At 39.3% G+C, this 16,305-nt stretch overlaps 1 protein-coding gene across 1 annotated transcript in view; it reads left to right on the top strand.

Moving 5' to 3' along the window:
- Positions 1 to 4,391: 4,391 nt before the first annotated feature.
- The window catches only part of LOC117317548 (syntaxin-17-like), a 29,035-nt gene continuing 17,121 nt past the window's right edge, over positions 4,392 to 16,305 (top strand). Inside the window, exons 1-7 of the mRNA XM_033872364.1 lie at positions 4,392 to 4,462; positions 6,805 to 6,962; positions 8,123 to 8,366; positions 9,653 to 9,840; positions 10,931 to 10,981; positions 11,842 to 11,928; positions 14,626 to 14,755. Of these exons, the coding sequence (XP_033728255.1) occupies positions 6,813 to 6,962; positions 8,123 to 8,366; positions 9,653 to 9,840; positions 10,931 to 10,981; positions 11,842 to 11,928; positions 14,626 to 14,755 (850 nt within the window). The 5' untranslated portion in view covers positions 4,392 to 4,462; positions 6,805 to 6,812. The remainder of the gene's footprint in view (positions 4,463 to 6,804; positions 6,963 to 8,122; positions 8,367 to 9,652; positions 9,841 to 10,930; positions 10,982 to 11,841; positions 11,929 to 14,625; positions 14,756 to 16,305) is intronic.

Here is a 16,305-nt window from a genome sequence, read left to right as displayed (position 1 = left end):
CCCCCTAAAAAATGCAAATCGTCGATTTAGGACGTTAAAATACATTTTAAGAAAATCCACTTACACGGATTGATTTAAAACCTGAAATCAAATCTTTGTAGAAAAAAATCACTTTAATCCATTCAGTAATGAAGGAGAAAAACGAAAATATCCAAAGCTCGGGCTCGGGTCTTCGGCTCGGGCTCGGCTCGGGATACACAAATTCTCTACCACCGGCGGAGAGCCCATTTCTCGACAAATGAGATGCTATTTTACAAGATGATGACTAACGTTATACAGTATTGACTCATCCCTTCGTATTGGTATCGATCCGTGATGAGAACCATATGCTAGACTATTTTATATCTCAGAAGTGGTAACTTAAAAACCGGCTTCAATATTTACCTATTCCTAAAGGTTAGACTACAATTAAAAATTAACTGACATAAATTGGTCTTATTCGGAAAATAAATATTAGAAATGAATAGCCTAGAAGAAAATAAATATCTAAACGCGCCCCAACATCGGCTGCTATTGTGAACGAAATGAAATTATACATGCTTCAATTTGATAACTAGATTATTCATCATTATATACTGCAGTAACTAAACCAGAGATCTCTGACTAAACATAATGTTCGCCGTTCAAATACCTATATTTACCATTGTATGGCACTGCCACTATATAACCCTACCAATTCAGTTGCGAGTTCACCAGCTTATGAACTGCCAACTGAAATTTGAATTTGAAAATTTCCAAAAAAAAATCGCACGACAAATAAAAAATCGCAGATGGTAAATATAAGCATTGAACGGCTTTCAATTGGCATTCATAGTCAATATGAATGCCAACTGGACAGAGGCAAATTCCATGAAGCGCGCTAGTGTCCCCCATAATGGGGTTTATAGATATGATGATGGATTTTAATTTTGTTTGCTTTGAAAATATATGAAAAAAACAAGGACGCACACATTTAAATGCATATACAAATGGTTAATGCATATAACGAATATCGGATTCAACCGAGCTATAAGTTAAGAAAAACTCGACGTTTATAAATTATTTGCACTGATGTCAGCCATCAATATCCCCCAGGGAGCGATTACATCATTTACCATGTCATATACTTACTGTACACCGAGAGGTTTTATGGCGGAAACATGGAAAACCTTCCGGAGAACGTTGTATTTGCACGAAATACTAATGGCATGGACGTAGTCTAAGTGTAACAGGAGCGTAATGTACGTCAAACAACACCCGGCTATCAAACAGAAGAGAGAAACAATGAGCATTATCACACATATCATATAACTATGAACTATATCATGTAGCTAACATATTATTGTATTGAAATGGGCTATATAAAATTGGTGATACTAATGTTAACACTAACTTTTTTTTTTTTTTTTTTTTGTAGTATTTGACCAAACGAAACCAAGGACTTCGATAAAGTCTTGCTATATAGTCAAAAAGGCACTTGAAAAAATGATGGATGACTTTCTTAAGCTTAACATTATGAAATAGTTACATTGTACTTCAATTTCGTTCAATAAAGAGAAGATATATCAAATATTTTATCAACTATTCTTAGATATTATTTATTTGCTTATTTCCTTTGCAAGGGAAACAACTCTAATACATTTATATGATTAAAGCGTGTTGTAGCATACATCCTTAACAGCTTGCAGTTTTATTGTAATCTCCTTCCTACCAATTCTAAATAAAAGAAAGAAAAATGTCAGAGACTCTGCTTCGCCTGAAACTAACACCCACACAAACGTAAGGATACATATATATATATGGGGCAAAGCAGTAATTCTCACAATGTGGACAAAAATAAAAACAAAAACAAAAGTCAATGTTTCGAGGCAATTCGCCTCTTTATCAACACACAGAGAATACAATCACGTGATATATAAACAGTACTAAAATACAATACGATACAGTAAGAGTAACATTTTGGTAGTAGTTGAAATAACACCATGAACTCTTTGGCTGGCGTGGACCGAAGGCGGATGCTAGCGTGACATGTAAAGAGCGATGTTTTATTATGTGTCTGGTCGTCAAAACAATGACAATGGTTTTTGAAAAAAAAGGTAAATAAATATAAACATATATATTTGACGCTTGACATTTTCACGGACAGATGTCCTGGTAATCTTCTGGTACCAACACCGGACGTTAGACAGTTGGACGGACATGCACGTCTGATCATCTTCTGGTACCAACACCGGACGTTAGACAGTTGGACGGACACGTCTGATCATCTTCTGGTACCAACACCGGACGTTAGACAGTTGGACGGACACGTCTGGTCATCTTCTGGTACCAACACCGGACGTTAGACAGTTGGACGGACACGTCTGATCATCTTCTGGTACCAACACCGGACGTTAGACAGTTGGACGGACACGTCTGATCATCTTCTGGTACCAACACCGGACGTTAGACAGTTGGACGGACACGTCTGATCATCTTCTGGTACCAACACCGGACGTTAGACAGTTGGACGGACACGTCTGATCATCTTCTGGTACCAACACCGGACGTTAGACAGTTGGACGGACACGTCTGATCATCTTCTGGTACCAACACCGGACGTTAGACAGTTGGACGGACACGTCTGATCATCTTCTGGTACCAACACCGGACGTTAGACAGTTGGACGGACACGTCTGATCATCTTCTGGTACCAACACCGGACGTTAGACAGTTGGACGGACACGTCTGATCATCTTCTGGTACCAACACCGGACGTTAGACAGTTGGACGGACACGTCTGATCATCTTCTGGTACCAACACCGGACGTTAGACAGTTGGACGGACACGTCTGGTCATCTTCTGGTACCAACACCGGACGTTAGACAGTTGGACGGACACGTCTGATCATCTTCTGGTACCAACACCGGACGTTAGACAGTTGGACGGACACGTCTGATCATCTTCTGGTACCAACACCGGACGTTAGACAGTTGGACGGACACGTCTGATCATCTTCTGGTACCAACACCGGACGTTAGACAGTTGGACGGACACGTCTGATCATCTTCTGGTACCAACACCGGACGTTAGACAGTTGGACGGACACGTCTGGTCATCTTCTGGTACCAACACCGGACGTTAGACAGTTGGACGGACATGTCTGGTCATCTTCTGGTACCAAAACCAGACGTTTTGACCAAGACTGTTGTGTTCTGTATCATATCTGCAGATCAGGAATTTTAATATTAGTTGACAAATCGTTTTGTCCGCATAAACGAACAGGTCCCTATACTCAAGACATATAGATTTTGACATTTGTGACCTAAATAATAATGTACTTCGAGTTTCCTCGGTTGCTTCTAAGATCCCTATCATCAGTTTTAATCGGTCACATCACCGACAGTCATGAAAGAATGAAACATGATACAGTTTAAAACATTGCCTCTGCTGTATATAGCTCGATCAAAAGTTTGTATTAAACGATGTTTATCTTTGTAACCCTGGTATATACCGCTCGGCTAGAGAGATCTCTTTAGCTCGATCTTAAACCAGAGGTCCCGGGTTCGATCCCTAGCTGAGGCAGTGATTTAAATTTAATTAATCATGCGCTCTGTTACATTGGCGCCCATGTAGGGACCCAGGGAAAATACTCAGGATTGCTCCACACGCATCGCTGTTACTCCTGGAAACTCGAAGAAGAGTTCTTTCCTGGAGGGGGAGTATGTAACCCTGGTAAATACTAGCCGCAATATACCGCTCAGCTAGAGAGATCTTTAGCTCGATCGGTTGAGCGTAAGACTAGTAAGCTAGAGGTCCCGGGTTCGATCCCTAGCGGAGGCAGTGATTTAAATTCAATTAATCATGCACTCTGTTACATCTTTAGTAGGAGTGAAAGTTTTCAGTATAACATTGAATTCAGTATTCTAAAACTATCCCCAGCATACAGACTTTTGGGGGGATGGGGCGTTTACCTCAAGGAAACTTTGAAACAAACGCCAGAAAAGGCCCTAGTGGTTCCTTTAGTTATTTAGACATTTTCAGTAATTATATTTTCGTCATTAATTGTGAAAATAAATAAAGCCATATACCTTAAAACTTGTTTATTTAATTTCTTTTTCGTTGAATTGTACCATATCATTAATCCTTGACACATCATATACGTAGCCTACATGTACAGTAGCTCCGATCGAGTTGTTTCTCTTGCTTTGTTGACGTATAAATCAATTTCTAAAAATATTGTCCATGTACAATGGAGATAATGGTGACAAAATCTACCCTATTCAAAGTTTTTAATTTCATATTAATTCCGATACTAAAGAAAACAGAATCGTTATTCATTGCGTAAATTAGATATTATCTGAAACCGCTGGCCATCATAAATCCGGATTTTATTTACTTCCAACCGATTATTTTATTAGTATACAACTTCCTGTTTTCCTTTTGGCTAAAAAAAACTACTTTCTGTTTGTGCGCCTGATGGGTATTTATTTCGTCACAAAGGTGAGGTGTTAATTCTGCTTTTGGTTGTGATGTGATATCATCGAATCTATTGCATTACTGTTAATCTATCTCAATCGTGTCCACATTACAAGATTCTCTCTGACAACATCCAATATGTAAGCTAAATGGTTGTAAAATGGGACTGTATACATGTCATTTATCTCCCAAAATATGGTTTGCCCAGTGACTCTAAGGGTCTTAACTAGGAATGAAATATTATCCCGCAGTGTCCGGTGTCCATGCAGTGATATATATGGAGTTTAAATTTCAATATAAGTGATCTGGGCCTGGGATCAGACTCTGGGGTTGATACACTGTATGTATTTTAATTATAATTATAATATAGGGTTAATATTTCAATTATAAGTGATCTGGGGGTCAGACCCTGGGGTTAATATTTCAATTATAAGTGATCTGGAAGTCAGACATTGGTATTCATTCTGGGTTATGCTATAATGTAGGCTAGCAACATGACAAGCCCCTGTGTGATAGCGACATATCACAGGTACATATAGCCCGAGTTTTCTCTGGCCCTGTCACCATGTCTGGTGTAGGGCCAGAGCGCACTACTATATGAAAACGTGGAATTATCCGACACCGTTTGGTGTCGCTAACAATTTGGTGCAAATACAATAAAATTGGGTGTGACATAACACCTACCTTACATATATATGGATAAATGAGATATTTATTTACCCCAGAACACCCATTTAGTCCCATCTAGGTGTTTTATTCCGTCCGTATTAATGCATTTTTTGGCATAAAAACCTCACGTTTCCATATAAAATGCCTATGATATATTGACATAGTAATAACAGTGACAAATATACTTAATCATCATTCTTGTTTCATATCTCATGAAATCCAGGTGAGCGATACAGGCCCTCTGGGCCTCTTGTTGTATTTGCACCAAATTCTTAGCGACACCAAACGGTGTCGGATAATTCCACGTTTTCATATAGTAGTGCGCTCTGGCCCCTTCACCAGACATGGTGACAGGGCCAGAGAAAACTTGGGCTAAGGTACATATAAAGCTGTAGTGTCAAAAATGAAGACAGAGATGATATTACTACAAGTTATATTATACACAATTACCGGTGTAAAAGTTGAAGGAGTAGTAGTGTGAAGCCAGCCGGGATCGAACCCGCGACCCTCGGCTTACTGGTCTGCCGCTCTACCGACTGAGCTAAAGGGAAATTCCCCCTAGCCGGAAGCTAGATGGCGACCATACAACTATGTACAGTATTTACAATTAAAACCCGGCCTGCTACACTACTCCCTCCTTCAAACGTGTTCGCCCCCAAACACACCAACCCAGGTTCTCTCTCCAAGGAAGCCTCTTGCTTTCACTTGGAGTGGTCTGCGGCATCAATGTAAAAGTTGAAGGAGTAGTAGTGTGCAGCCAGCCGGGATCGAACCCATGACCCTCGGCTTACTGGTCCGCCGCTCTACCGACTGAGCTAAAGGGAAATTCCCCCTAGCCGGAAGCTAGAAGGCGACGATACAACTATGTACAGTATTTACAATTAAAACCCGGCCTGCTACACCAGTATCTAGAATTTCTTAAGGAATGACACATTTTAAGAACTGTACATGGCAAATTTTGCTTAAATGGATTAATTGATAAAATTGTCCTTTTATGATTAAAAAAGAAAAGGATTCTATCCTGGAACTGAAATAGGATGTTTATTGGAGAAGCCTCATCAGATTGTGTAAAATTCCAGGATTTGCATAAGATTAACTTAGAGGGTTTCTTTTATGTTAAAAAGGCATTGTAAAGATGTTTCCTGATAAATACTTGCACTAAACCAATTACAGGTTGTTCATCTATTTTGGGAACATGATACTGTTATAGTCTTTTATTAATTTGTGGTGAGATCTAATTAGCTTCCTCCTGTACAACTATACCTGTCAGACCTTACAACTATACCTGTCAGACCTTACAACTATACCTGTCAGTCCTTATATGAATTCCTGTAAATCTAATGGAATCTTTTGAGATATAAAATCATGCTAGCCTTGACTCTATCTGATATAAAGGGATCCCTGGTATTCCTGGCCAGTTTACACTGCAATCCTACTTCTCTGTGTTATCAAACATTGTGGAAAGAAGAGAAAAGATCAATCTTAAGTACATATAGAACCGATGTAGATACTTAGAGAGCTCTTATTAAGTCTTGTACTTGGTAAAAAGATAACACTGATAACAATATATCATTGATTCAAATAAAATATTTCACGTCTTACATTTTTTGAGCTCAATATTTCAAAATCTGTGGTTATATTTTGATATTAACATACAAGTATAAAGTCATTTTGGTTGTACACGTTGATTCATACAGATTTAAAGATGTCATTTGAGAATCCCAGTAAGAATGGGCCTACTGGGGACATACAGAAGTTCCCACTTAGACGTTTACATCCAGCCATACACAAGTTCCTTAAAGTGGTGGAGATCGACTTGGACAGACTACACAAACACAGACTCAACATTGAGAAGGTAGGTGGCCGAAAACCACACAAACACAGACTCAACATTGAGAAGGTAGGTGGCCGAAAACCACACAAACACAGACTCAACATTGAGAAGGTTGGTGGCTGAAAACCACATAAATACAGACTCAACATTGAGAAGGTAGGTGGCCGAAAACCGCACAAACACAGACTCAACATTGAGAAGGTAGGTGGCTGAAAACCACATAAATACAGACTCAACATTGAGAAGGTAGATGGCCGAAAACTGCATAAATGCAAACTCAACATCAAGCACATAAGTGACCAAAACCACACAAATACGGACTCTGTAACATCGAGAAGGTACATATGTACAGTTACTGTAAAATTTTTATAGAACTCGCACAGAATTAACCACCACTCATATAGTTTAACTATTTAAATTGCAAAATGAGACTGAATTAACCATGAAAACATAATCTATCTGTCTGCATATGTGCAGGATTTAGTCTTGGCTGCATTCTAACATAATTTCATCCAAAGGGTTCTGATGTTTATACATGTATTGCCTTTTAATAACTGCCTTTGGCGATTTGAATCTGCATATAGGCCTGTATCAACATCGTCAGAAAATTCAGACTACTTGTGACTGATGATTTTAGATGTACCAGATTAAAATGTTACTGTGGATATCTTTACCAGTACAACAGACTAGTTGTGACTGTGATGATTTTAGACATCACATTAAAATTTTACCATGGTTATGTTTACCAGTACAACAGACTAGTTGTGACTGTGGTGATTTTAGATATCACATTAAAATGTTACCATGGTTATGTTTACCAGTACAACAGACTAGTTGTGACTGTGGTGATTTTAGATATCAGATTAAAATGTTACCGTGGTTATGTTTACCAGTACAACAGACTAGTTGTGACTGTGGTGATTTTAGATATCACATTAAAATGTTACCATGGTTATGTTTACCAGTACAACAGACTAGTTGTGACTGTGGTGATTTTAGATATCACATTAAAATGTTACCATGGTTATGTTTACCAGTACAACAGACTAGTTGTGACTGTGATGATTTTAGATATCACATTAAAATGTTACTGTGGTTATGTTTACCAGTACAACAGACTAGTTGTGACTGTGGTGATTTTAGATATCAGATTAAAATGTTACTGTGGTTATGTTTACCAGTACAACAGACTCGAGGACTGGACAAACTTAGATAGAGAACAAGTGAACGCCTCCAGGACAGTCCAGCAGATCATGGCCAACGTCCGTGAAATGGAAAAGATGAGGAAACAGGTCAAGGATGATGAGCTGGAGGAATTCGATGGAAAAACGTCAAATATGAGACAAACAGCAATTGCTGCCATCATGGAATTTTTAGATCTAGGTCAGGAAAAAGTTGTTCATCAAAACAACGAAGAAGAGACAGGTTTGTGGTTATTTAAGATTAAAATACTTTTGTTCATACAAATTGTATCAGACGGGCATCCAATTTTTACATACTACAATTCATAAAGGATATATGTAAATGGAACTTGATGATCATTCAGAGAATATACCGCCTCTAGAGTATGAAGGGTAGGGTCCCTTGTTAGTAGTGAGTATGGAGGGTAGGGTCCCGTGTTAGTAGTGAGTATGGAGGGTATGGTCCCGTGTTAGTAGTGAGTATGGAGGGTAGGGTCCCTAATTAGTAGTGAGTATGGAGGGTAGGGTCCTGTGTTAGTAGTGAGTATGGAGGGTAGGGTCACTAGTTAGTAGTGAGTATGGAGGGTAGGGTCCCTAGTTAGTAGTGAGTATGAAGGGTAGGGTCCCTAATTAGTAGTGAGTATGGAGGGTAGGGTCCTGTGTTAGTAGTGAGTATGGAGGGTAGGGTCCCTAGTTAGTAGTGAGTATGGAGGGTAGGGTCCCTAGTTAGTAGTGAGTATGGAGGGTAGGGTCCCTAGTTAGTAGTGAGTATGAAGGGTAGGGTCCCTAGTTAGTAGTGAGTATGGAGGGTAGGGTCACTAGTTAGTAGTGAGTATGGAGGGTAGGGTCCCTAGTTAGTAGTGAGTATGAATGCGAAGGTCCCTAGTTAGTAGTGAGTATGAATGTGAGGGTCCCTAGCTAGTCATTGTAAATGCCACTGCCATTGTTCATTGTTTTTATGTAAATTTAATACAATTAGATACAAGTATAAGATTCTATAACTATGTTTGTTCAGTCTGAGGGTAACATACTGTAACACACCATTCTTGGCTTCGTCTTGGATGAGATTTATCTACCCATGACTGTTTATTTGTTTGCTGAGTTTATCTTCCCCATGAACAACCAGGATCATTTTGAGGCATGGTCTCCTTGTAGTAGTTGGTGACTACCTCACTGAATGACATACGGGAGGCCCGTCGCATGTCATAGCATGTAGGGTATCGTGTCTTGTCCAAGAACACAACCACAACAGCACAGACTGGCCTGTTTGTCAATATCCTGAGAAACACAATCCGGTAGGGAGCGTCGAACAACGTACCTCGGATCTTCACCTGTGGTTACGTGGTCGGAGCTCTAACTGACTGAGCTATCATGGCCCCCTAACCTATGACTGGGATAAATTGATCTTGAACATAAAACAACATGTATGTTGAGTCAGTTTGATGTCTAGCTTCCTTACAATTTTGTTTAATGCTTTTATTTCTGTGACATCAGTTTCTGTTTACATTTTAACTACATATATACCTATAGGGTTCTCTGACTCTGGGGAAGCCCAGTTTCTCCTGAGTTCGCCTAGTTCGTCGGCCCCAGTGACACCCCAGCGTGAGTTCCATTTGGTACCCCAGAGTCTACCTCCAGACTTTGGCAAATCACAGACCCAGATCAACTCGCCCCCACAGGACTCAGCCGCTCAGGAATCCTGGGACAACCTTCACGAGGTGAGAGACCAGGGGAAGGATTTTCTCAATTCATGTCATAAAAAATAACATTACATGTACTTTGACATAGTTCCATTTAAGATTAGAACAAAATTAGAAATCTCTGGAAAGTATAATAATATCTATACAGTTCCAGAATACCTTAAATCTCTGGAAATTATAACAATACTGTATACCAGGTTATTTTCGCCCTTGAGCAACACAAAACATATTTGCCCTGTTTTAAATTCGCCCTAAATGGTTTTCAAAAAATATTCTTTTCCTCGTTTGTAAAATCGAAAAATTCTGTTCGGAATTCTTAATACAGTTGCAGATGGAACACTCGGGACATATTGAGTTCCCCAATTGTCTTACCAGTATGAAATGTGATATGTAATCAGGTGTGAAATAAAGAACGTTTACCTGTGCTCAGATTTTCTTTTAGTCCCTACTGATTAAAGTTGTATCGGGTATGCATGGGTGATTTTAAGCGAACACGATCAATTGTAAGTTCACCACGCCGTGACTAATGACTGACCAGTGTTTTCTCTTGTTCACATGTATATACATGTACATGAATGAAAGCCACAAGTAAGTGACGGTGAACTCATAAAATTAGTCTTTTCCGTGGCAGGAATTCGATGCCACTCTGTATTTCATTTTTATCATGACCAGACTACATAATTTAAAATAAAACAAATTTTTAAATTAACTTAGTATGTATTGTTTTTTAATTGGAAATTCAGCTTGAAATTTTCGCCTTCATCTTAAATTCACCCTATCTTCAAAGGGCGAAAATGGCGAAAATTAAACGGGGGCGAAAATTACCAGGTAAACAGTATCTATACAGTTCCAAAATACCTTTATCTCCAAAGGTTTGATTGCCTGGTTAAAAAAAAATAAAATCCCGAGGTAGTAAATGGACTTATTATACAGTACATGACAACAAAAGTGCATTTGTAGCATTTGACTGAACTTTGATAGGTAGGGATGGGTTATGACCAGACATGAGTTATTGCTTTATATATTAAAGTATGGTTCCAAGAACTGTAGTGTCATTGACCAGAAATGAAATCATTTATTATTTATCAATCCTCATTCTTACCTCCAGAATCTGGTGGACTTGAATTCCATGATACATGAATTTGCAACAGCCGTCCAGGTAAGTCGTTAACTATTTACAACAGTTGTCCAGGTAAGTCGTTAGCTATTCACAACAACCATCCAGGTAAGTTGTTAGCAATTCACAACAGCCGTCCATGTAAGTTGTTAGCTATTCACAACAACCATCCAGGTAAGTCATTCGTTAACTATTTACAACAGCAATCCAGGTAAGTCGTTAACTGTTTACAATTGCCGTCCAGGTAAGTCGTTTGCTATTCACAACAGCCGTCCAGGTAAGTTGTTAACTATTTACAGCAACCATCCAGGTAATTAAGTCATTAACTATTTACAACAACCATCCAGGTAATTCATTCATTAGCTATTTACAACAATTGTCCAGGTAAGTCGTTAGCTATTTACAACAATTGTCCAAGTAAGTCGTTAACTATTTACAACAGTCATCCAGGTAAATCATTAACTATTTACAACAGTCATCCTGGTAAATCATTAATTATTTACAACAGTCATCCAGGTAAATCATTAGCTATTTACAACAGCCGTCCATGTAAGTCGTTAACTATTTACAACAACCATCCAGGTAATTCATTCGTTAGCTATTTACAACAGCCGTCCAGGTAAGTCGTTAACTATTTACAACACCTAGTTTTTCATTTTTTCCGTCTAATATTTAAACATAAAATAGATATTCCAGGATGTCATAAGGCTTACTAAAATATTGAAATTTTAATTGATATCTAGAATTAAATAGATTAGCACAGTGAAAAAGTAGCCATCCATATTTAGCTTTCAGTGCTAAAATGAGGTACATCACTGTTGTACCACTAAGATATGTACGGTAGTTGATGGTATTGACCGTAGTGATAAACCCATTGACAACATTTTGTACATTTGTTTCAGACCCAGCAGGAAAAACTTGATGATATACAAGACAATGTAGAGACCACCCAGGAGAATGTGAGACAGGGAACACAACACCTAGGAAAGGTAAACCGATACTTTACAGGGAACACAACACCTAAGTAAGGTAAACAGATACTTTACAGGGAACACAACACCTAGGTAAGGTAGACAGATACTTTACAGGGAACACAAGACCTAGGAAAGGTAAACCGATACTTTACAGGGAACACAACACCTAGGTAAGGTAAACAGATACTTTATAGGGAACACAACACCTAGACAAGGTAAACAGATACTTTACAGGGAACACAACACCTAGGTAAGGTAAACAGATACTTTATAGGGAACACAACACCTAGACAAGGTAAACAGATACTTTACAGGGAACACAACACCTAGACAAGGTAAACAGATACTTTATAGGGAACACAACACCTAGGTAAGGTAGACAGATACTTTACAGGGAACACAACACCTGGGTAAGGTAAACAGATACTTTATAGGGAACACAACACCTAGGTAAGGTAGACAGATACTTTACAGGGAACACAACGCCTAGGTAAGGTAAACAGATACTTTACAGGGAACACAACACCTAGGTAAGGTAGACAGATACTTTACAGGGAACACAACACCTGGGTAAGGTAAACAGATACTTTACAGGGAACACAACGCCTAGACAAGGTAAACAGATACTTTATAGGGAACACAACACCTGTGTAAGGTAAACAGATACTTTATAGGGAACACAACACCTAGGTAAGGTAGACAGATACTTTACAGGGAACACAACACCTAGACAAGGTAAACAGATACTTTACAGGGAACACAACACCTAGACAAGGTAAACAGATACTTTACAGGGAACACAACACCTAGGTAAGGTAAACAGATACTTTATAGGGAACACAACACCTGGGTAAGGTAAACGGATACTTTATAGGGAACACAACACCTAGGTAAGGTAAACAGATACTTTATAGGGAACACAACACCTAGGTAAGGTAAACAGATACTTTATAGGGAACACAACACCTGGGTAAGGTAAACAGATACTTTATAGGGAACACAACACCTAGGTAAGGTAGACAGATACTTTACAGGGAACACAACACCTGGGTAAGGTAAACAGATACTTTACAGGGAACACAACGCCTAGGTAAGGTAAACAGATACTTTATAGGGAACACAACACCTAGGTAAGGTAAACAGATACTTTACAGGGAACACAACACCTAGGTAAGGTAAACAGATACTTTATAGGGAACACAACACCTAGGTAAGGTAAACAGATACTTTACAGGCAATAGTTCAGTCGGTTAGAGTACGTAACTTCAGGTGGAAGTCCGAGGTGCTTGTGGTTCCCTATAACCATGTTTCTGTTTCTGTATGCGGTATTGGACACTGTATGTGATGTTTGACACTGTTTGTGGTGTTGGACACTGTATGTGTTGTTGGACATGTATGTGGTGTTGGACACTGTATGCGGTGTTGGACACTGTATGTGTTGTTGGACACTGTATGCGGTGTTGGACACTGTATGTGGTATTGGACACTGTATGTGGTGTTGGACACTGTATGTGGTTTGGACACTGTATGTGGTGATGGACACTGTATGTTGTTTTGGACACTGTATGTGGTGTTGGACACTATGTTGTTTTGGACACTGTATGTTGTTGTTGGACACTGTAATTGGTATTGGACACTGTATGTTGTGTTGGACACTGTATGTGGTGTTGGACACTGTATGTGATATTGGACACTGTATGTGGTGTTGGACACTGTATGTGGTGTTGGACACTGTATGCGGTGTTGACCACTGTATGTGGTGTTGGACACTGTATGTGGTGTTGGACACTGTATGTGGTGTTAGACACTGTATGTGGTGTCGGACACTGTATGTGGTGTTGGGCACTGTATGCGGTGTTGGACACTGTATGCGTTGTTGGACACTGTATCTGGTGTTGGACACTGTATGTGGTGTTGGACAATGTATGTGGTGTTGGACACTGTATGTGGTGTTGGACACTGTATGTGGTGTCGACCACTGTATGTTGTTTTGGACACTGTATGTGGTGTTGGACACTGTATGTTGTTTTGGACACTGTATGTGGTGTCGACCACTGTATGTGGTGTTGGACACTGTATGTGGTGTCGGACACTGTATGTGGTGTTGGACACTGTATGTGGTGTTGGACACTGTATCTGGTGTTGGACACTATGTGGTGTTGGACACTGTATGTGGTGTTGGACACTGTGTTGTTTTGGACACTGTATGTTGTTTTGGACACTGTATGTGGTGATGGACACTGTATGTGGTGATGGACACTGTATGTGGTGTTGGACACTGTATGTGGTGTTGGACACTGTGTGTTGTTTTGGACACTGTATGTGGTGTTGGACACTGTATGTGGTGTTGGACACTGTATGTGGTGATGGACACTGTATGTTGTTTTGGACACTGTATGTGGTGTTGGACATGTATGTGGTGTTGGACACTGTATGTGGTGTTGGACACTGTATGTGGTGTTGGACACTGTAGGTGGTGTTCATGGACACTGTATGTGGTGTTGGACACTGTATGTGGTGTTGGACACTGTATGTGGTGTTGGACACTGTATGTGGTGTTGAAGATGTCCAAATCAAGGAAGGTCCACATTGATATGTTAGTCTTTGTATAAATAGAGAGGTAAAAACAAAATTTTCATAGTATACAGGGTATGTGGCTACATCAGTGATATTTGTAGTTTGATGGATTTCGTTTTGTTGAAATGTTGACAGGCTAGTAAGCTGAAGAGTGCAGCTTTACCTATAGCTGGAGCGGTGATAGGTGGAGTTTTGGCAGGACCTGTGGGATTGGTGGCAGGATTCAAAATCGGGGGAATGGCTGGATTGGCAGGGGGAGCCATAGGTATGCGACTTGTGTGTACAAATTTACTGGTGATAAATGCTTTATAAGGAAACTTTTCTTATAGATTTGTTTTCATTTCAGTCCACGTATGGTAATCTTCTGGTGAGCATATATCTGTCCAGAGCAGTCATCTGTCTGTAACAGTAGCAGTCTGATTTAAATATGTGTACCCATCATTATACATTACGTTTAATAGAATCTTCCCTACCTTGGGGGTGTGACAAAGAAATCTAAACCCAAGGGGGAATTCATGAATTTCCCCAAGGGCTGAGATTTCCTTGTCACACTCCCTAAATAGGGAATGATTATTTTTCTCCCACCACTTTAAATGATTGCTTATCAAATCGGTGGACAAGATATGTTTGTAAACAAATGCACATGGTCGGTGCATGAATATGTACATCTTGTCATTTCATACAGTCAAACTGTCTGTCACAAATACTTCATGTGTCCTTGTGTGTACCAGGCTCCAACACTCTTACATCTTGATCCCCTAAACTCTTACATCTTAATCCCCCTAACTCTTACATCTTAATCCCCCTAAACTCTTACATCTTAATCGTGTGTTATGTTATGGCAGATATTCGTAGTACGCCTACCAGTAGTAATTTGAAAAGAAAAATCACCGATTCTATTAGTCCAGACTCTTTAAATATTGAATCTCCGTTACCAATACGTAGAAGATCTTCACTACCTGATATTAGAACACCAAATATGGCCGCCAATAACGTTAATAAAGAATCAACTATACCTACTTCCATCCATCAAACTTCATTGAATGTTACCCAACTGGTACAAGCTACTATTACTAGCCCTGGTTTTATTTCTGGACTGGTACCAAGTTTAGCAACAGCTTTAGCGCCAGCTATAAGTCAACAGATTACTGCGACTATGTCCCCATTTACGACTAAGATACAACAGCTCACAGACCAAATTAAAGTGCTCAAACAAGAAAACTCTGTTCTCATTGACAAAGTTGAAAAACTAGAAGAAAAAATTAACATTGTTGAAAGTTCCAATGAAGAATTAAACCAATATGGTAGACGCACAAATTTGAGATTTCATGGGGTACCCCTAAAAGAAAATGAGAAACAGCTAACGGACGAAAAAATTGTTGAAGTATGCGCAAAGTTATATGTAAAGATTACACCTGAAGACATACACAGATCACATGTAATAGGTGACATTCGTGCTGGGAAGGCTCAAATTATATGCCGCTTAAGGAACTGGAAAATTAAAAATAAAATTTACCAGGCAAGAACCAAGTTGAAAAACATCCAAACTGACGCATTCCGCGTATTTATCACAGAGGACCTGACAACTACCCGACAGGAAATTATCCGCGGTTTGGCAAAAGCAAAGAAGGACAAAAAAATTCATTCATTTTGGACAAACGATGGCCGTATTTTTTACAGAGTGTCCTTCGAAACAGAAAAGATCATGGTTAAAAAGTATGGGGATATTGCACAATTAGTATCAAGCTAATGACCTAGCTTTGTATCATATGTAACATGTTAATATTTGTAATGTGTTTACTGTTTAGAAGGTAT

The sequence above is a fragment of the Pecten maximus genome, chromosome 19 (genome assembly GCF_902652985.1).
Source record: "Pecten maximus chromosome 19, xPecMax1.1, whole genome shotgun sequence".
NCBI lineage: Eukaryota > Metazoa > Mollusca > Bivalvia > Pectinida > Pectinidae > Pecten > Pecten maximus.
This window is presented reverse-complemented; position numbering and strand designations above follow the sequence as displayed.